A 23167-nucleotide genomic window follows, 5' to 3' on the forward strand; every position below is an offset into this window, starting at 1 on the left:
TCCTTTTGCCTTCAGTCTTTCCCAACATCAGGGTCTTTTCCAATGAGTCCTCTCTTCTCATTAGGTGATCAAAGTATTTGAGCCATTCAGTAGCTGTCCTTTCAAAGAACAGTTGGAGTTGAATATTGCATCTAATTTTTGTCTAATAGAAATAGACAATATTTTAAAAAATAGTTATATTAATACCCAATAATCATTATGTTATTCCAATTAATTACACATACATACATACATACATACATACATACATACATACATACATACATACACTAATTTCTGCAGGACCTATTTTTGTAAAAGAATGATAAATTCAATTTAGTAACATGTTTAAAAATGACTGCTTCAAGTTAGAAAATAATAAAATGGGTGAAATAAATCCTTTGTGTGAGAGTCCAATTGGTTATAGATCAGTTATAGGTCAGGTATGCAACATTCAGTAGCTCCACTTATTGTGATAATTGATGTGCATGTTTTTTTTAATTAAATTGTTAATCTGTTCAATCATAAGGAAAAAGAAGAGGAAGACTATTTTGGACTTAGATCCTACCATGAAAAATTAATTCATAAGCAGCCTGCAATGGTTATAGGTGTGAGGACCTGTCATAGGTCACTTTTTCAGTGCCGTTATAAGTATGGCTGTCAGTCAAGGACTATCTGTATTTTTCAAACCAAACGCATGAACATTTATTCCATTGGGACACATTTGTGAGTCTGCAACATGCACATATTAATCACTCCTCCAGAGGAGGAAGTGGATGACACTTAGCCAGTTGTCCATATGCAAATTAAGGGAAGTAGTATGATGCTTCATCCTTTCCTTTTCTGCTTCTCTGAATTTGTAACATGGAAGAATCCTACTTGAGTGGGTCAAGTGTATAGGCCTGCTTTGATTACAGAAAGTCCTAAATTCAATTCCCATCTTCCTCAAGAATGTTCCCTACCTAAATCCATTCAAAACATCCTTCTCAACAGGTATAACCTCCATATAAAAAAGTAGATCCTTGTTATGAATGCTCAGCAGAATGAGCTTCATATTCCAATGCTTCTGAAAGGCTTCAAGAGGATACTGTAGGAAGCAATATTGGCTGATACAATGCAGTCCAATGATGTGACCAGACATAAGGAAGCTTTGTAAACCTACTTGCTTCTACTCGCTGCTGAATGAGATTGGAAAACACATAGTTTTATACATATATACCCAGCTAGAGGGGAAGCAAGTGCAAAATTACAGTGGAAAAAGAAAAAAAAGATCTTGCCTTTATTATTAATGCTAGCCACGCTAGGAATTTATAAGCAATGGAGATATCAGTCTTTCCTCAGCTAACGAAGCAAGAAACCTTTGAGATTTCCAAGGACAAAAAAAAAGCTAAGAAAAGTTCGTGCTGTCAAGACATTATGAAAGAATTCCAGTGATGGCTGTGTATCAAATATAAACCCAATTTGTATTCTAATTCTTATGCTGCTTTCTGCCAGGCAAATGCAAAAGACTGAATGACCTTCTCTTCACCCAGTTTCCATCTGTCTCTTGCTTTGGTGTCAGAGTAGTTACTTTGGTTTACTAGCTCTCAGGGGGAAAATGTGCTCTGTGCTATTTCTTTGAAACAGTTTTCCCAAACCCAATAAACTCCCATCAGCCCCAGATAGTCTCTAGATACAGTAGCTGGGACTCATTGCCACTGACTACTCTAAGAGAAGAATAGTAGCCTAAGAGAAGAGACTGGTAGTCACTGCAGTAACTTGCTTATCTGGCCTTTTCCCACCCCGTTTCTACCCCTACCTGCAGAGCTATTGACATAAACTCTCCTATGGTTAAAAGAAATATTTTTCTCTCCTATTACTTGTATTTTATTTGCAACTGTTTATTGCTTATAATTTACTTTGAAAGGATTGCTACTAACCTGAGAGGTAGACAAGGCTACCTTAATCTATCTTACAACAGTTTTGCCTTTACTTTTAAGAGGAGGACATTTATTTATTACAAAATGTATTAGCCATCCATCTTGCCTCACAGTAATTCACTACAATATTTATGCCTATCCCCCTGCTCTATGACACTGTTTTAAATAGCAAAATCCAGACTGGGAGCTTTGATTTCTCTATGCTGTACAGGTGGCACTTGAAGAAGCCCCTCTGCAGGTGCTTAGAGGCCGTTTCATTGTTGTATGATGCGGATTTATATAACAGAAGGTAAGTTTAGCCACTTTGAGTACCAGGGTTTGGTGGAAACTAACTGTCCCAGCTCTCTGATGCAACTTGATCCCCGATGAAGGCATGCCTGTCTTTGTAGCGCCTGGGGTGGGCAGGGAACACCCTGGGCCCAGTCGGGAGCCTCTCTTCGCCTCTATGGCTTCCCTTTGCACCTGCAGACAGGGGAGCTGTTGCTCTGCGCTCTGCGTCTCGCACTGCTTTTGCCTGCGCGTCTCCCTCGCGCTTTCCTGAGCCCTCCCCCCCCTTCAGCACTTTGGCCAGCTCCTCTCCTCCTGCCCCGCCCCTCTCCTTCTCGGCGATTTCCGGGTTGGCGTGAGACAGAAAGGGCGGGGTAGAGGGGGGAGTGACGCAAAGCGCTTATATCAGCGCGTGCGCAGTCACGCGGCAGTCCAGACGGGACAAGATGGCGGCGATGCGGGCGATCCGGGGGATGGTGAACGGCGCCGTCTCGGAGCTGACCGGCGGAGGCGCGACGCGGGATCAGGCGGCCGCTGTCACCCGCGATTACATCTCTCAGCCCCGCCTCAGTGAGTAGGGAGGGTCCGGCAGCGCCTTAGTGCCAAGGCTCCTTTCAGCCCTCGGTGAAGCTGGAAAAAGACCCGGGGAGAGGAGGGGGGGGGGCGCAATTCCTCCAGGTCACCTCTGCCCGGAATCCCTCGGCTTCTTCTCTCCCGGAAGGAGGAAAGCTAAGATTGGTTCATTGGGCATCCTCCTCCTGGGTGCAGCAGGTCCAACGTTGGCGCCCTCTATTGGATTGCAAATCCCATGTTGGCTGGGGATGATGGGCGACTTTGCCCGGGCGTTGTGATGATGCTGGGGGGACGGGGCGGGAGAGGGGGGGCAATGCAGGACCTCTTCTTGGATGCGGACTGGGATGCAGCCCCTCCTTTTTCAGATCTCATCCTGGCATCCAAAAGGGCACCCCTCCTATCCTTTCTGCTCTGTGCTTTTGCCCGGGAAGGGAACGCAAGCCTTTCTTCCAGAGGTTTCCATGCCCAAAGCCCTGCAGTGAAGACCAGACCATGCATGCACAGCCAGGCCGGCTTCTGCCACCTTTTCCCTGCTTCTTGCCCGTCATCCTGCAGGAACAGCCTCTGTGTGACCTCTCGGTTTTCTCTCCAAGGATGTTGAGTGTCTCTTCCTTGAATGCTCCCTAGGTTGGCGTCAAACTCATCTGCTAGGCCCTCCTTGCACACATAAAGAGCACTGCAGTGCCAGTTTCTGCTGGATGCCCTTCCTTCTAAGTAAGGCCAGTGAAACCCAGGATGGCTTATTTTCAAGTAAGCCTCCCTTAGCTGGAACTGAATGTCCAAGGGTAGGGTAGATTGCCATAAAATATCTCCGAAGGTGAAGAGATGATTTGGGGAGTGGACTATATTGCAATGCCACACACACACCCCCCACAGGTTCAGATAAGCTTCTTTGTGGCACTCTATGCCCATTCTCTTAAGAGGAGATATGCTTCAGTAAATGGTTCCTCTCCTGTAATTTCCTTGGTTGTAATCTGAGGAAATAACTCATATGATTTTATCACTTTTTCTTATCCCCTTCATGTCTTTCTCCCCCATTTTTTAATATGGACTGCCTTCTCTTTCCTTGGTCAGCTTATCTCCCCCCCCCCCCCGTGCTGATTTGTGCATGAAATAAACCACTAGTATGCTCTCGTTCCCCCACTGACGGATGGTCTTTGCTTCTCTTATACTACTGCCGCCCCTTGAAACTCTCTCCCTGCCTGGTTTTTCCCTCTTTTCTCTGTATTTCTCTCTTTTTTAAAGGTTCGAACAGAACCATCCTCATTTGCTATTAAAACGAGAAATGAGAGTGAGAGATTGTGAAACCTTCTGACTAATAGATTCTGGCTAAGCCTCGAAATCATGTGACACACAGCAGGCTTGTGTGAAAGCAGTCAGTGGAAGCAAGATGGTTCTGGCACTTTCAGAGGTTTCCGGGTTTCACATCCCAGTGTGTGAAATGCTCTAGGAATGAGACGGGCTTTCAGGTCTTTTGGGGTGTAGGTTTATTGTTGCCGGGTAAAATGAAGGAAAGATAGAAGCAAGAGTTAATTCAGGAAGAGTTCCAACATTGTTGCACGAGTCAGCTGGTTTTATTCATTTGAGCCTGATCTGGAATTGCCTAGGTTGCCTTTAGATCAGAAGGGAGAGGAAATCTCGAGGCTGACCTCTTCAGATTGTTGAGCTGGCTGATTATTTGGCAACTTGCCACTCAGCTATAATGGTCCTCCTTGCATAAGGTGGTGTACAAGTTTAATGTAAGCAATTAAATCAGGTGTAAAGTGAAATAGGCTCAGTTATTCACTGGGAAGTTAAGCTTGGCTACTATTCAGATCGAGACAGGGATGTTCTTGATGCTACTTTCATTGCTGTAAATCAAAGGCAGTGTGACAGCAAATAAAAGTTTTGCAATTGTGGAACTCTCCGAATGGGGATATCCTGTGTTGCAGCAGTGAAAAATCACATATAGATACATATAGAGACAAGAATGGGATGAACAGAAAAATTCCAACAGCAGAGAAATGTTTTTTAGAAGCACATCTAGTTTGTTTTATGAAGATACCTTTACCTTTATAGAGGTAATTTCCAGGCAAGGGTAAAGGAATCTAATTCTGTAGATGGAAGGCAAGGTTTCTCTTTTTCTTAGTAGTATCTCTTTCCTCTCTTTGCATCTCCAGAGAAGATATTGCTGAGGAAGCTGTGAAATGTTATACTAAAGTTATATTAGAAATAATTCCTTAGTTGAATAGAGGGTGTGTGTGTGTGTGTGTATACACATACACACACACATATACACTTATATATGTATATAAAATAACTCAAGGTAGCAAATGTATTTAATACTTTAGCCCCCAGAATTGGTTTCTTCCAAAAATGCATTCCAAACATTTTTATATTTCTACAGTATAAAACTGTAGCCCTGTGCTTCAGTTGCAAGACTGCCCATGTAGGAAGGAAGAATTAAGCTTAGGTAGTGGAGAGAGGGGAACTTAGAGTGGGCATCAATGAATAACTTCAAGACTTTGCTTTCTAGTAAATGCATTATTCGTAGCTATCCTCACTCAGGGTTGTATTTGTTTGTAAGAATATGTAAGGTTTTCCTGTGACAGAAAATGCCCAACCCTTGAGATTTAAAATGCACATATCAACCAAAAAATGTTGCCTTTGTCAATCCTTGTGTGCCACAAGTATCCAGATGTCTTTAGTTAAGGGGTACAGCTTTTAGATATGGTTCTTCATCTTCAACAGAATGAGAGAATGAGATACACTATATTGCCAAAAGTATTCACTCACCTGCCTTTACTCGCATATGAACTTACTGTAAGTGACATCCCATTCCTAATCCATAGGGTTCAATATGACATTGGTCCACCCTTTGCAGCTATAACAGCTTCAACTCTTCTGGGAACGCTGTCCACAAGGTTCAGGAGTGTGTTTATGGGAATTTTTGACCATTCTTCCATTTGTGAGGTCACACACTGATGTTGGATGAGTTTACGTGGCCTACCACTTTGTGGCTGAGTTGCTGTTGTTCCCAAACACTTCCACGTTCTTATAATACAGCTGACAGTTGACTGGAATATTTAGGAGCGAGGAATATTTGTTGCACAGATGGCATCCTATCACAGTTCCACTGCTGGAATTCACTGAGCTCCTGAGAGCCACCCATTCTTTCACAAATGTTTGTAAAAACAGTCTGCATGCCTAGGTACTTGATTTTATACACCTGTGGCCACGGAAGTGATTGGAACACCTGATTCTGATTATGTGAATGGGTGAGCAAATACTTTTTGCAATATAGTGTATCTCTGGAAAGAATGAGGAGACAGATGCAGATGTTGAATGTTGAGGAAATTCATTCAAGCAGGAGATAATCCAATTCCTTTCTCAGATAGTACTGCAAACTAGGATATAAATAAACAACTAAGGTTGGAATAGGATACTTGAGGCTCATTTGATGTGCCTGCAACTTGCTTTGCTGAAAGAACTTCAGTGTGTTTGCCAGCAATGTTCGCCAAACCTGGAAGCATTGGTTGATATTAGACAAAGATAGTTGATGCACAAAATATACATTGCAACGCTTATTGCAAAGCCTCTCAACTATCAAACGACAACCCGGCCTTCACGTGGTGCCCCCCGTTCCCACCAATCGGGCTCTGTCGACCCTTGGGACTGGCGTCCCCTTGGGTATATCCAGCCGAAACAGCTTCCATGGATCGCCGTAAATTTCCATGGAAGTCGCCTATACCCACGATGGGTGAAGAGGCGTCAAGTACAATTACAAGATATTAGACACATGAATTCTGGCTTGGACTTCTGTGGCTGGTTGTTGCTTTCTTAAAAGCACGGGGTCCTTATTATAGTCTGGAAAGTAAATATTTGAATTTTTGTATGGGCAAACACACAGGAAGGAAATGAGATTGTTTGGAGACTGACTGGAAATAAACCCTTCTCCCCAAAGAAGTAGGAAAAGAAGACAAAATGTTGAGTTAATCATAAGATTTATATTGTAGTTGTATAGAATTGGCCTGGAAAGCCACGTTTTTAACTAACTTCAAACTCTATTTGAGGAGGTTGGGGTAAAATTGGGTGTTCATGCCCACAGTTGTTAGATTTGTATATTGTTTCTGCATTTGCAAGGAATATGTTATCTAGGATAACGTATGCAAGACTTGGCTTATGTTGTAAATATTATCTGAAAATTATCAGTAACTTTACTGTTACAAAGTTAATAAAACAAGCCTGCTTTCAAACAGCATCCTAGACATCTTTTGAGGGACTGTTTAAAGACTGGGATTTGCACTTTGGCAAGATTTTAGCAGAAATAGTTTGTAGTTGTGCAATAGCTGTTAAGGATATAGTTAACACCCAAACTGGTAAATTAGGAAGGAAAAACTCTTGTCGATTGCTCTCCAGTTACTATGAAACGCCCATACACCCACACCCACCATAGATATCTGTTTTACCACACACATCTTTTGAGCGGCAGAAGAATATGTACAATGTTAAAACATGTAAGGTTAGGCTTAAAAAAAAACCTGGACCAATTGTTTTAAAAGATGTGTTTTAAAACACTTCAACATTGCTTTGCTTTAAAGCTCAAGTTATTATCAACATAATTGGTGATATTGTAAAAAATGTCTTTACTGTACACCAAAAACTTTGTTACAAATCCACCAGGCATGTAAATATTACTGTGTTGACACAACCCAGGTAACATACTATCGTGTTTGCTATAAATAGTTTCATATAGCTGTTCTTCCAGTTAAGTTTGAGACATCCTCATGGTAATCCCCAGCACAAATAAACGGTGATAAATTTTGCTTAGATAAAATGTTTTAATCTAGAATTCTAAATGCAAACTGTGCCATTAAAATTATGACTGGATTCACACATTATACATTAAGGCAACCACCAAATGCAATGTATTATGTGAAGCATAATAAAATAACACTATGGGGTAGATGACCTGGTAAGACATTTTGCATAAATAAGAATCTGGGTTTGAAAAAAAAAACTTCAGGTTTCCATTCTATTTTTTTTTAAATTAGGAATTATGTCTGTGAAATACAAAAAAGAAATCCAGTATTTAATACTACATATAATTATGGTGGCAAGGATTGCCTTTGCCCAGAAATGGAAAAACAAATTAATCCCAAGTGAAAATGAAATAATAAGAAAGATTATGGACTGTGCCGAAATGGATAAACTAACTAAAGAAATCCAGGGAAGGGAAGAATCAGAATTCTACCAGATATGGGATAAATGGTATAGGTGGATGGAGGAAAGAAACAAAAATCAATAAAAGAACATAACAAAACTCAAAAATAATAGTTATGAGTAAAATAAGAGGGTTAAGAATGGTGAAATCCAAATGAAATACAATAGAAGGGGAAATAATATAAGGTGAGCGGTATCGATTGATGATTGCTATTATAAAAAACAGGAAGTTCCTGTTCATACTGTATTGTATAAATGTGGTGTACGTCTAACTTTTGTGTGTGTGTATTTTACATGTTTGTTAATAAAAATCTTTATTAAAAAAAAAAAGGAATCTGGGTTTGACTTTCCTGAGACCAAAAGGGAGCACAGATGGTCCTTGAGTTACTGCCACAATTGAGCCCAGCAAATTTCTGTTGCTAAGCAAGACATTTGCTGAGTTTTGCCCCATTTTATGACCCTTTCTGGGCGCAGTTATTAAGTGAATCACTCTAGCTATTTTAAGTTAGTAACACAGTTCTTAAATGAATCTGGCTTCCCCACTGATTTTGAGTGTCAGAAGGTTGCCAAGGTGATCACATGACCCTAGGATACCTCAACCATCATAACTATACATCAGTTGCCAAGCATCTGAATTTTGATCCGATGAGCCTGCAAATAGTCATATGAAAAATGGTCATAAATCACTTTTTTTCGGTACCTTTGTAATTTTAAAGAGTCACAAAATTAACGGTTGTAGGTCGAGGACTACCGGTAGCATCCAATGGCCACGTTGAAGGGAATTTTTGAGCAAAATGTCTGGAGGCTACCTTGGTTTAAATTATCACAAAGACAAAGCCGGGTGACAGGAAGAACAGGTTTATTCTGCCTCTCCAATTTGTAAATAGCAATAACAACAGGGGCAGCAACTAAAGCAGATCTACAACTTAGCTACTAGATCTGTGAAAATCATTGACCAAATGGCTAATCTCTTGTCTACCAAATGGCTAATCTCTTGTCTACCAAATCTTTAATTGGATCTGGGTTTTGTTGGATTCCATGAGGGTTTGTGCTTAGGTGTTACCTTCACAGGACAATCCCTTTGGCATATTTTAAGTATCGCTATTGTCTACTGAGATTTATTTCTAGATAATTTTGGATTTGATGCAGCTTCTTACTCAGTTATTCTGTTCTAGAAATAATCTTGTTTGTTCATCCTTTCCTTAATTTTGGGGTGATGGTGGTGATTAATGATTACTCTTTGGTCTTGTGAGCCTGATAAAGCCCTTGTCCTCTTTGAAGTGCTTCTCCTTTTACAGTCATGTGGGATTAAATTGAAGCTTTTGCTGGGAAGGATGGTAAAGGACCCTTATGCTCTTCTTCACTTCCTCCCCCATCCTTTTTTCATTATACAATGTCTCAAACTTCCTTTCTGAATAGATTGTTGTAAAATAATTCCTGGACACACCTTGGCAAAAAAAGCAGTGGCATAATAAATCTCTTTGGGGTACTTTAGCTAGCTTACAATACAGATAATCCTCAATTTATAACAGTTGACTAAATGAGTGACCATTCGAAGTTACAAAAGCACTGAAAAAAGTGACTTATGACCATTTCCCCCACTTATGACTGTTGCAGCATCCCCATGGTCATGTGGTTTACATACGGATGCTTGAAAACTAACTCACATTTATGACAGTTTAGTATCCCGGTGTCCTGTGATCCACTTTTACGACCTTCTGAGAAGCAAAGTTCACTGAAAAACCAGGTTCACTTAACGACCATGTTACTAATTTAAGGACTGCAGTGATTCCCTTTACAAATGTGGCGAGAAAAGTTGGGAAATGGGGCAAAACTCACTTAACAAATTTTTCACTGAGCAACATAAATTTGGGGCTCAATTGCAGTTGTAAGTTGAGGACTACCTGTAATTGGCATTCCGTATCTAGCATATGATTCAGCTAGTTGTGATCTCTTTTCCATAGATGATCTATCAAGCATAATGTATTTGATGTGGTTTCATAGCCTCCATTATTACTTGGTAAATTTGTGTAAATTTTGACTAGGAGTGTGTTAAATTGTTTAAGCATATTTTCTTCATTTTTGCTTTTCAGCATATAAAACAGTATCTGGAGTTAATGGACCGCTCGTAATCTTGGATCAAGTGAAGGTAAATTTGGGATTTGATGGGTTTGTAAAAACACTTGATTTAACTGCAGTTTTCTGTGGTTGTGTTTTCCTTAATTATAGCAAGTATTTCTATATGTCTAAGTGCGTTGTCTATTTCAATGTAACTTGGTTGATATTGCAATGAAAATTACATTCAAACCAATGTATGGACTCTGTGTCCACACCATCCTTGTGGACCCAGCATTTCTCAACATGTTCAATACAGACATGCAAATCTCATCCCATTCTTTGCAGTAAAATAACATTCATAGACAATTAACTGATCAGTTTATTTACAGAAGCCTTTGAACATTCACATCAAATTCAAAAACATTATCAATGTGTAACCTCTGGCAGGGATTTTAAATTTCACTGTGGAATTTCAAACATGAAAAGTTAGACCACTCTTTCTATTTTTTGCATCTTTCATCTGATATTCGACTAGCAACAGCATCCGGGGCATATCTAATTTTGGTTTTGTAGTCCATCACATTTTAAGAACATCAGTTTGGGGAAGCTACTGAATAGATGCTAGCTTTTTTCTGGGGTGAGAAAGCTTGATAATTTTATCCCTTATCCATAAAATGCCATAGTAAATTTTCACCGACATGTGGTTGTCAAGCCATTGCTATGGCTGTCAGAATTTCATGCTGAATGCTTGTAAAAATGGTATTGGAAAAAAACCACCGGTCTATAATTACGTCTAACAATTCAGTGTTCCCTTAAGCTTTTTCAGGTTGTAATTTAACCTTTAAATTTCAAGAAATGAGCTTGATCACCTTTGATGTTCTGTGCTTTGATTTTGTACTCTCCCCTGCTCTTAACAAAAAATCTCTTGGCCTAGTTGATTGTCGTTATTGTCCTTTAGTTTCCCAGGTATGCAGAGATTGTGCATTTGACACTCCCTGATGGAACGAAGAGAAGTGGGCAAGTCCTAGAAGTCAGTGGATCCAAAGCTGTAGTTCAGGTAAATTGCTTGCCAGTCATATTTCTAATGTTGCAATGAAAATAAGCTATCTGAAGTAATAGGACCAGTGGTGGGTTTCAAAAATTTTTGGAACCTCTTCTGTAGGTGTGACCTGCTTTCTGGGTCCACTGGTGGAACCTCTTCTAACCGGTTCGGTAGATTTGACGAACCGGTTCTACCAAATAGGTGCGAACTGGTAGGAACCCACCTCTGAATAGGACACACCCTTTTATAGGTAGATCTTGAGTTATGGCCACAATTGAGCCCAAAATTTCTGTTGCTAAGTGAAACATTGTTCAGTGAGTTTGCCTCATTTTATGATTTTTGTTGCCACAGTTGTTAAGTGACTCTGGCTTCCTTATTGACTTTGCTTGTCAGAAGGTCACAAAAGGGGATCATGTGACCCCCCCTGGATACTGCAACCGTCATAAATATGAACCAGTTCCCAAGCATCTGATTTTTTGATGCTGTAACGGTCGTAAGTGTGAAAAACAGTCGTGACATTTTTTTCAATGCCATTGTAACTTTGAACAGCCAGTAAATGAACTGTTGCAAGTTAAGGACTGCCTGTATTCTTACCTGCTATTCTAGGGTCCAATATCTTTTTTACATAAGATTTTACACTGAGCTTATTAAATTGAGCTGTAACATTTTAGGAACTGTGTGCCTCCAGGCTTCTTAGGAAAGTTTCTGGTGTCACAAGGAAAGCTTAAGATAATCTTATTTTCCTGTTGGGTTTGGAGTTAGTTTCCTGTCAAAATAGTCTTCTGAAAATAAAGCTATTTTTGAGCTGTTGAAGCTGGAGCCTAAAATAAAGGACAAGCATAACTGTCTTGATTCTGTTTAAATGTTTGCTAGGAAGCCATGGATGATAATGGATATAATGCTATTTTTGCAATTAAAAAAAAAACAGAAGTAAAATATTTGCCCTTTTCTAGGTGTTTGAAGGAACTTCGGGAATCGATGCTAAGAGAACATCGTGTGAATTCACTGGGGATATCCTTCGAACCCCGGTGTCTGAAGATATGCTTGGTAGTATCAGATTTTGTTTCTTGGATGGAAAACTTTATATGTGACTTGTCCTGATGTCTATTTTGTATGCAGTATGGAAGCTTCTGTGGTAATAATGCATCTCTCTCTCTCTCTCTCCTTTTGATCTTTATAGGACGTGTGTTTAATGGCTCAGGAAAACCTATAGACAGAGGTCCTGTAGTCTTGGCCGAAGACTACCTTGATATCATGGGTATGTTTAAAATGTTTAATATAACAATATAAATGTCTCACAGGAAATGGGTTTGCAGTAGACTAGTATAATAAAAGGAACAGCTCAGGAAAGCCAAACCGTATGAATGTTCAGTTGCAAACATTGAGTCGAATGAAATATGATTAAAACACCCTTCAATCTCATCACATCAGTTGGGGTTTGCAATGGATTTGAGGATTCGGTGAATGAAGTGATTGATTTGAAGATTTGTTTGACTATCTCTGCATGTGTTCATCCAAATGTTCAAATCAATTCAAAAATTGGCATGTGGCATCCAAATCATCATAAACTAAAATCAGATCTTGGCTAATTTGCACATCCTTACACAAGCTAGAAAATCAACAGATTTCTTTGACTGTCTCTTTTCAAAGGTTGGCCTTGTATTCTAAAGGATACTCTAACCCAATGATTGCAAGATCCAGTTTCAAGGCATTGAAACCTTTAATTTGCTTTAAGTGATTATGAGAACTGGACATTTCTCGGGTGAGGTCTTCAAGGAACCAGATTTGGCTCATCATTGTGTAGTCATTTAAAATGCATTGTGACCTCAAGCTTTGAAAGTACTCCACCATCTTTAGAGGCTGTCAATTAAGAAGGTGCTTGCAGTTAGTAACTCACACAAGACCTTACTTTGTATAGATTAGGGGTGTCAAACTCAATGCCCTGAGGATCTGGCCCACAGGGTCCTTAAATCTGGCCCGCAGTCCAGAAACAGTGAAGCTGCCTCTGCCAGCAAAAATGGAGCTTGGGCCCCCACTGCTGGCCGAGGGTTGCAGGTGTCCATCGCAGCCAAAAATGGAGTGTGTTTTTGTTGTCAGAGGCTGCACAAGGCTGTTGCGGCCAAAAACATGTCCCGTTTCCCCATCCCCCCGGCTCTGTTTTCGCTGGCAGAGGGCTGCAGGAGGCCGTCAGGAAGAAAACATGCACCATGAGCAACCTGGCCCAGGAAAGCGAGAAAAGGAGCCTCAAGGAGGTAAGCGCAGCCGGGCACCCCCTCGGGGAAGCTGGGCTGGGCTGTGGGGTCCCAGTGACCTGGGAGCTCAAGGGCCGGGCTGGGCGCTTGCCCTCCACTGCCTAGGGCTCAGGACAGCCTGCACTGCCATCCACGGGTTCTCTACGTAGACTGATATGGCTGGCGAGGGTCCTCTCGTGGACAAGGGTTTGGCACTCATCCTGGTCTCGCCTTCCTCCGCTGGAGACAATGCATCCCCCCAGCCCCACCTGGGCCACCACAGGTGCCCCCGACAGTGATGTTGAGCTGTCCACACCTACCCCAGCCATGCCCGCCCGGGCCCACCGAAGTCCAACACAACCCTGATGCCACTCTCAATGAAATTGAGTTTGACACCCCTGATGGAGATGCTTCAGAAATATCCACTTTCTTAGACAACTTGCTTGAACTGTAACATGGGTGTATGTTGGATTTTAATATTCTTTGTGGGAAATGCTGGTCATGCTTTCTTAGAAAATGCAGACTAAAACAGACTGTTTTTCCCATTAAAATTAAATAGGTCAGCCTATCAATCCTCAGTGTCGAATCTATCCAGAAGAAATGATTCAGACTGGCATTTCTGCTATAGATGGTATGAACAGTATTGCCAGAGGCCAGAAAATCCCCATTTTCTCTGCTGCTGGATTGCCCCATAATGAGGTAGGGATTTGAATAACATTTTATGGAGTAGTCATTTCACTTCCTCCTGGACAGATCAAAATGAAGAAGAGAAAAACTGGAGGCCACTCTCTAGTCTTTCATGAAACTCAAGTATAAAAACAAGCTTAAAAATAAAACTGTTTAACAAATCCAAACATTAAGATACATCAAAACCTTAAGATAAAATCACACTGAAGGCTGAACTCCCATTATATTTCATTTAAAAGCTGTGGGAAATCTAAGAATGCCTTCTTGGAAATGTGGAAGCATCCTTTTACAGCCACCTCATCTCCCTTTGCAGAAATTCTTGAAGGACATGAGATGAAGACTAATCTTCAGAGATGTGGCCTTCTCTGTTCTTCAAGTATCTCTCAATCTAGTACCATATTTTTTGGCGTATAAGATGCATCTTCCCCCCCCCCCCAAAAAAAAGAGAGGATGAAAATCTGGGTGCGTTTTATACTCCGAATGTAGCCGCCTGGGTCGTCTGGAGAAGGGGGAGGTGAAGCGGGCACTGCGCAGGAGGCGAGCCATAAGATAAAGTGGCTCGCGGCCCTGACTCCCGCTTCTCCAGACAACCCAGTCTCGTTGACTTCTGCTCCTGGCCCGGGAGATGGATCTGGCAATGTTTGCGCGCAACGTTTTTGACATTCGGTAGGCTGATTACTCTCTTGACTCTATCCTCAGGCTCTGCCTATGTTCTACGTTGCGGGCTCATTTAACAGAATAATGATATCAATTACAGTCACAAGTCAAGGACTACCTGTATTAAAGCAGTTACCCTCACCAATGACACTTGAATAGCATTATCATCCTTCCTAATAATCAACTCTTTATTACACTGAAGACATACATGATCTTTTTTTTTTTAACCCAAGATAGCGGCTCAGATTTGTCGTCAAGCAGGCTTGGTGAAGAAATCCAAAGATGTGGTCGACTACAGTGCTGACAACTTTGCCATTGTATTTGCCGCGATGGGCGTAAGTAATTAAATGCATGCAAAATTATTTTCTCCTTCGTTGCTAATAAAAATGGGCGCCTCCATTACTCTTGAGATGGCTGCCAACTTTTTTTTTTCCTTTTGGCTAAAAAAAAATTAAAATCGGGAGGGGGGGGGGGGACAAAAAGTGTGAACATAAGTAAGGCATCTTTATAAAGTATACAGTGATATTTTCCATAAGCTGAGTTTCGCTTCATCTCCTTGCCTTTACTCCAGGTGAACATGGAAACAGCCCGGTTTTTCAAATCCGACTTTGAAGAAAACGGATCCATGGACAACGTGTGTCTGTTCTTGAATTTGGCTAACGATCCAACGTGAGTGGGCTGGAATCTCCATTCTTGGATTTCGTCTTGTATATTAATCATCTTACCAAAAGTGGGGCCTTTAATAGTAAGGCTGGGGGATTCTGGGAGTTGAAGTCCACAGGACTTAAAGTCGCCAAGGTTGCAAAATACTGGTTTAGACAGTCTTCAGACAGAAAGCAAGTCCTTCACTTTGACATAATTCGTTTAATGGAGCTCATTATTTTTTCCAGCATTGAACGGATAATCACTCCTCGTCTTGCCCTGACTGCTGCAGAGTTTTTAGCTTACCAGTGTGAGAAACATGTGTTGGTCATTCTGACAGATATGAGTTCCTACGCAGAAGCTCTGAGAGAGGTACATGTTTAGCCTTATCGATTAGACCAGTGGTCCCCAACCTTTTTATCGCCGCGGACCAGTCAGACGAGCCTCCCTCGGCCTTCCGGACCGGTGGGTGGGAAGGCGGCCATCCTGGGCGCGCGTTCCACAGGGCGGGGGGGGCCTTCCTTCACGCCAAGGCCGACAGCCCGCGAGGCCGCCCCGCCTCCTCCGCCTCGGCCGCCGGGGGAAGGGAGGGGGAACCGACCCCGCGATCCGCTCGCTCGGGCAGCCCTTTTTCCTCGCTGCAGTTTGGCGGGGGAAAAAGATAGCGCCGTGTCCTACTTCGGGCGGGCGGGCGGCTGGCGCGGCGGAGGCCGGCTGCTTCCGAGGGGGTGGGCCTCCGCGCCGCGCTCCATGAAGGGAAGAGGGGGAGAAGGCGGGCTGCGGCCGAAGGGCCCCCGAGAGCCCCGCCGGCCTGACGCAAAAAGCGCTTTGGCGGAGCGGCGGGGGGAGGGGCGGGAGGCAGGTGACACTCCAGGAGGGGGGGCAGAGCTGCGCCGCGAGTCTTACGTAAAGCCCCCCCTCCCCGCCTCGGCGGAGGAAAACATCTCCCACCTGGGTGGGGCTGCGCGCGAAGCGCCTCTCGGAACGGGGGGGGGCAGAGAAAGGGCGCGTTCATGAGGACTACAAATTTGCAAATATGGCCCCCGGCCGCTGCAGCGATCATGGCCCCCAGCCGCTGCGCGGCCCGGTGCCAGGTACTCCACGGCCCGGCACCGGTCCGCGGACCGGGGGTTGGGGACCACTGGATTAGACAACTGTTGAACTGTGCAGCCAAATATTCTCCCCAGCTTGAATTTTCTAACTTGTAAGGGCACAAAATTAACTAAGCAACTGGAGGTTTTGGTTTCTGAGAAGAATTACTGCAGAATATTCTGGCATTATTATCTTTCATATCTTGCATGAATGAATTCAAAAGGGCATTTAGTAGAAGTGTGTGGTATTCAGATCCTCAGCGGGTATGAAAACCTGTTGCATGCCTATCAGCTGGACCAGGAGTCTGCAACTTTAAACATTCAAAAGAGCCTATTGGACCTGTTTCCTACATAAAAGAAAATACTAGGAGTCACAAAACCTGGGTGGGTGTCGCCAACTCAACATCACTCATTTCCATCCAGTCACGTGACACACACACACCCAGCCATGGCTACCCAGGTTTTGAGGCTCCCAGTATTTTCTTTTCTCTGGGAAACATATCTCTCTCTCTCTCCCTCCATCTCTCTCCTCTCTCTTTCTCTCTCATGCGTGATTCCTCTTGAACCATTTCAAAAAAGGGTTGGGATTTGGTTTTTGTTGTTGTTGTTGTTTTTTGCTGGTTGTTCTTCTTCTTTGGGTGCTTTTTACCATATGATTTAAATCAAGAGCTGTTTTAGGTTCTGGTAGGTAAGCATTGTGAGAGTTGTGTTGGAGAACACACAAACCAGCATACAGAGACACTGCAGTTTTAATAGGCTTTTACTTTCGTGGAAATAGAGGTATCAGTCCATCAAACAGTCCAAGTCATACACGGATAAGACAGTCAGTCATCAATGTCTTTCAGTTAAGGGATAATCCCAATAACATAGTCCAGCATCATATAATCAGTTCGCTACACAAAGTTTGCTAACAGTTGCAAAACTTAACAATAGCTCACGGCACTCAGCTCAAATCAGCATCTAACGAACAGAGAGCTAACAATCGTTCTGGCTCCCTCTTATGGCCGATTGAGTTAAACAGCAACCAATCACTTTTTACAGTATGATGTAAAGAAACAGGTATAGCATTGTTACATGATTTATATATTGCCAACCCAACTGTTAGAATTATATTCCTAACAGGTTCCCAGATAAATGAAACTCCTTCCTCCCTCTGCTGCGGCTTCCTGTTGACTGAACCCATCACTGCCTGCTCCTGCCCCTCACCTTCCCCTCCCAGTCACTCCTCGCCTGAGAACGGTGGCGGGTGGAGACTCGCTCCATGTTCCAGAGCGGGAGAGAAGCGCCCCTGTGTTTGCCTCTTTTTCTGGTCCTTGTTGGGGCTGCAATGCACCTTAGTCGCTCGGGGAGATGCGTGACTTTCTCTCTGCCCTGAACACTAGCTCGGCCCGGCTGATGCTGTGCATCGTAATGGGTTCCAGGAGGAAGAGGGGATGCCATCTCCCCCATTGTGAAACACGCTAAATTTAAGTCTGCTGCGCAAAGCGCTGCAAGAGCAGCAAGCAGGCTATGGAGGCAGCCGGGCCGGGCCAGTGTCTCCAGGCGGAGAGGAAGTCGTGCATCTCCCCGAGCGACCAAGGTGCACGTGGCACCAACAAGGGCCGGAGGAAGAGACAAGTACAGAGGCTCTTCTCTCCCGCTCTGGAATATGGAGCAAATCTCCATCCGCTACTGTTGCCCTTACCTTCCCAGGCGAGGAGTGACTGGGAGGGCGAGGGGCAGGGCCAGCCAGTGGTAGGATCACCTGACAGGGAGCCTCAGCAGAGGGCCCAAAGAGCCACTCCAGAGTGCCGACACCCAAGCTAGACTCTGAGTTCTTTATGTTAAGGGGGTGGCAACAGTCTTAATTTTCACAGAGAGATCAGAGGGATGAAAACTAGGGATCCTCTGGTGTGCAGGGGCCAAGGGCTAAATCAGAGAAGGGTAGCGTTGGGGGGCAGAAGTTTGAAGACCCCTTTTTATTTTCTTCTTTCTGCTGGTTATTCCAACCTGTTTGCCTTCATTTCCCAAAGGTCTCAGCTGCCAGAGAAGAAGTCCCAGGTCGGCGTGGTTTTCCTGGCTACATGTACACAGATTTGGCCACAATCTATGAACGAGCTGGACGAGTAGAAGGCAGGAACGGGTCCATTACCCAGATCCCCATTCTTACCATGCCCAACGATGGTAAGTTCTCTTTCAGGCTTATTTTTAGTCATGGAGCTTCTCTCAACCTCCTTCAACTGATGCTAAAATAGCTCGCCCTGCAAGCTAAGATTAAATGGATTAAGCCTGATGGGCAAACCTTTCACAATTCAGACACTGATGCTATGAGCATCTGGGCAGCTGCGTTTTGTAACTCCAGAAGTTTTTTGCACAGCCTTCCTAGGCAAGGGAAGGGTTTCTCCCCAGCATCTGGTGGTTCTTGCTTTCCCCAACTTTCCTTCATTAGTAGATTTTTGTATTTGGACCACTTTTTCTGTTCCTTCTGCTTGGGCAAGTTAGCTGGATTTATAGTTTGTGCTCAGTGATAAATAAACCATAATGGCTGGGTTCATTGAACACACTAAGATGTAAATAGCAATTGCACTTAGACTTATATACCACTTCATAGTGTTTTAAGCCCTCTCTAAGGGCTTAAAACAGGGCTTAGAGCCAAGGTGGCGCAGTGGTTAAATGCAGCACTGCAGGCTACTGCTAGATCAGCAGGTCAGCGGTTCAAATCTCACCGGCTCAGGGTTGACTCAGCCTTCCATCCTTCCGAGGTGGGTAAAATGAGGACCCAGATTGTTGGGGGCAATATGCTGACTCTCTGTAAACCGCTTAGAGAGGCCTGAAAGGCCTATGAAGCGGTATATAAGTCTACTGCTATTGCTATTGCTATTGTTAAGTGGTTTACAGAGCCAGCATATCCCCCCCCAACAATCTGGGTCCTCATTTTACCCACCTTGGAAGGACGGAAGGCTGTCAACTTTGAGGCTGAGTCAACCTTGAGAATCGAACTGCTCGCAGTCGGTAGAATTACCCTGTAATACTGCATTCTAACCACTATGCCATCACAGCTCTTGTGGCTCAGTAGATTGTATATGGAACATATCAATAATTGGTCATTCAATTTGCACGGAAACTGAAAAGCTCTGATGCAACTTCTCTTGCAGATATAACACATCCTATTCCTGATTTAACGGGATATATTACCGAAGGCCAAATCTACGTAGACAGGCAGCTGCACAACCGACAGGTTAGTATTTCATGTTGTAAAATGCTGCTTTGTGCCTGTTATACATGAAGTCACTGGTTTGATTGTCCAGGAAGGAATATTATGAAAGAGCCTGGTCTATTTGCCATCTCTGCGTTCTGCCACGATTACTGGCTTCGCTTTTCACAGAGCCTTCTTCAGTCCATCATTTCTTTCCCTGGAAGTCACATTTCCAAATTTTCAGAGCTGTTGTTAAAACCTGGTTCTTCTTCCAGATTTACCCACCCATCAATGTACTTCCTTCTTTGTCTCGATTGATGAAATCTGCTATTGGGGAGGGAATGACTAGAAAGGATCATGCTGAAGTATCAAACCAGCTGGTAAGTGGAATGACTAAAAGAGGTCTGTAATTCCTCCATTTTTCTTGCATTAAAAAGCTTCTCTTCCTTCCTTCCTTCCTTCCTTCTTTCCTTTCTTTCTTCCTTTTTCTCTTTCCTTCTCTCTTTCCTTTATTAGATTTTTTTTTACTTATGGAAGATAAATCTTTAATAAAAAAAACTATACTCTCAATGTTTATGAGAGGTAGGATCCCAATCAACCACAAGTATATCTAATTGCCTTTCATGCCAAAAATGATCTCAAAATTCCTATGAAGCTCGTACTGCTTGAAATATGGAGACGTGTTTCTTAATAAGCTTCACAGTTCTTTAATTTAGTGTTTTGTTTTTGTCTAGTATGCCTGCTATGCCATTGGGAAGGATGTCCAAGCCATGAAGGCAGTAGTAGGAGAAGAAGCACTTACTTCTGATGATCTTCTCTACCTTGAATTTCTGCAGAAGTTTGAGAGGAACTTCATCGCTCAGGGTAGGGATTGTCTTTTCAGATTTATTTATTCATATCTTGCCTTTATTATTTTTACAAATAAAACAGCAAACACATATGATACTCCTTCCTCCTCCTCTATTTTCCCCACAACAACAACTCTGTGAGGTAGATTGTGCTGTGAGAGTGGCTGGCCCAGTCACCCAGCTGGCTTTCATGCCTAAAGTGGGACTAGAACTCACAGTCCCCTAATGATTGGCCCAAAGCCGTCTAGGCAGTTTTCACTTCTTTGAATAAACACAGACAAACAAAACACAAAAAAACACCACAAAACCATCTTCCATTACAAATTGTAGAAAGTGTGTCAAGTTGAGTATTTGAAAATTTATTTATAGGCCACCCTTTTCCCTGAGGGGACTCAGGGCGGCTCACAACTCATGGGGAGGGGGATACAAACAATAGTACATAAAAAGCAATACATAATTAAAAATAAAGCACAACATTCATACCATTCGGGTGGGGGTGAGTTACATTCTTTAACCCCAGGCCTGACGGGATAGCCAGGTTTTAAGGGCTGTGCGGAAGGTCTGGAGGGTGGTTACAAAAAACTTCCGTATATCCCTTCCACAATCATCACCTACAATTCATATCAAGTTATATATTTAAATCAAATATATTTTATATATTACTGTCATCATACCTCACCCTTCATTTGACTATAATTGTTTTTACGTCCTTTTATATAAAGAATTCCAAAATTTAAAGAAAAAAACAATGGCATTCCGTTAACTGTTTCCATTATCATCCAGTAACATTACATCTTTGTGACATGTTTTAAATAAAGAAATTGATTATATTTTATAACAAAGTTTCTAGACCTTTCTTAATCACTGTTTACAATTTATATCCAATTTCCTTTTATCAAACAAGTACATATATATACATTAATTTTAACGAAATTTGACTTAATTTTTTATTACAAGCTTTCATACATAACAGAATTTCCAAACTTCCTTTCGTAGTCACCATTTGCAATTTATATCAAATTTCCTCTTATCAAACCAATACATATGTATTCATTGTTATCATTATCAATTATTTATCTAACTATATCCATTATCATTTCATTTTTTTTACATGTAACTAAATTTGACTATTTTTTATTATAAGCTTTCATACATAATAGAATTTCTAAACTTCTTTTTCGTAGTCACCATTTGCAATTTATATCCAATTTCCTTTTATCAAATCAGTACATATATATACATTATTTTTAACTAAATTTGACTTATTTTTTTATTATAAGCTTTCATACATAACAGAATTTCTAAACTTCCTTTTTGTAGTTACCATTTGCAATTTATATCCACTTTCCTCTTATCAAACCAGTACATATATATATACATTATTTTTAACTAAATTTGACTTAATTTTTTTATTATAAGCTTTCATACATAACAGAATTTCTAAACTTCCTTTCGTAGTCACCATTTGCAATTTATATCCAATTTCCTCTTATCAAACCAGTACATATATATATACATTATTTTTAACTAAATTTGACTTAATTTTTTATTATAAGCTTTCATGCATAACAGACAGTTTAGGCAGTTTTCACTTCTAAGGTGGGACTAGAACTCACAGGCTCCTGGTTTCTAGCCCGGTGCCTTAACCACTAGATCAAGCTGAGTCTCGGATGGCAAGGGGACAGTGTTGCTGTTTCATTTTGATCTCAGCGTGTGACCCTGTTCTCTGTTATCGTTTTAGGGCCCTATGAAAACCGTACTGTTTATGAAACGCTGGACATTGGCTGGCAGCTGCTACGTATTTTCCCCAAGGAGATGCTGAAGAGGATTCCTCAGAGTACTTTGGCAGAGTTCTATCCCCGAGACTCCACTGCAAAACATTAGCTTGCACCTTTTGCTTCCCCCACCCCCCAAAAAAAATACTGGATTTTCCCCCCTTCCCTTGTGTTGGTGTTTATTTGTCAGCCCTGTAATTAAACCAAGAATAAGTGACATATTTGTGCCAGTGTTGCTGATGTTTTAAGCTGATAACAGAGTTTAAAAACACTGGTATCTTGCGTGGTTTACATATACTGGGAGGAAATCCTGTATTTCTAGAATTTTCTTTGCTTTCCTGCAAGTTTTTTTTTTTCTTCTTCTTCTCCTTTATGTGGTCATGAAGGAAGAACTGGCTGCTGTGCCATTTTCGGAACTGTTGGAGGATAAGAAAAATCATCTAATCGTGGAGGGAAAAAGCTAGACTTATCAAAAATTGAGAAAAGTTGTATTTCTTGGTCAGGCCATCCTTGCCCACTTGGGAGTTTTGGTATTTGGGGGTTACTCCACTCTTAAGCCATCCCGCAGACAAGTGGGCATGAAAAAGCGCCTCCCCCCCCCAACCAGGTTACAATGGCTACTTTGAAATAGCATTTCAAGCCCTCAAAGCACCATTTGCTTCAGCTACTGTATGGCTAGGAAATCACCCGACAGTGATTTCGCAATATTTGCACATCCTGTTGCTTGCTCCGAAAAAGTACATGATTCCTACCTCTTCTTTGAAAACTTGGCAATGGGACCACCATCCAGGTGGCCAGTCCCATTGCCCGGTCGCAATCTGCACATTTACGCAGTTGCGGACGTAAATATGAAACAGCAGCAAAACGAGAGTTTCCTTCCCCCCCCTTTTTTTTTCTTCCTATACTTCATTGCAAAGTAATCAAAGCAGAGGACAATGTTGGTGGGGGTAAGAATGCCTGCAGCTAACAAGTATATTGTTTGGTACAGCATCAGTCTTCAAAATATGAGGGGGTCCTTGGT

General features: G+C 42.2%; 1 protein-coding gene across 1 annotated transcript; it reads left to right on the forward strand.

Annotated features, from left to right (window-relative positions):
- The first annotated feature begins 2586 nt into the window (after positions 1-2586).
- Positions 2587-22367, forward strand: ATP6V1B2 (ATPase H+ transporting V1 subunit B2). Its single transcript, XM_014075037.2, has 14 exons — positions 2587-2735; positions 10034-10089; positions 10957-11055; positions 11994-12087; positions 12221-12298; positions 13831-13970; positions 14849-14950; positions 15187-15284; positions 15506-15629; positions 18361-18511; positions 19483-19565; positions 19799-19903; positions 20258-20387; positions 22113-22367. Exons 1-14 carry the CDS (start codon positions 2612-2614, stop codon positions 22253-22255), a joined length of 1527 nt encoding a protein of 508 aa, XP_013930512.2. The 5' UTR covers positions 2587-2611; the 3' UTR covers positions 22256-22367.
- Positions 22368-23167: the final 800 nt, after the last annotated feature.

This window comes from Thamnophis sirtalis, unplaced genomic scaffold (genome assembly GCF_051295495.1).
Source record: "Thamnophis sirtalis isolate CommonGarterSnake01/CBP01778 unplaced genomic scaffold, rThaSir2_p1.2 scaffold_2, whole genome shotgun sequence".
In the NCBI taxonomy this organism is placed as follows: domain Eukaryota; kingdom Metazoa; phylum Chordata; class Lepidosauria; order Squamata; family Natricidae; genus Thamnophis; species Thamnophis sirtalis.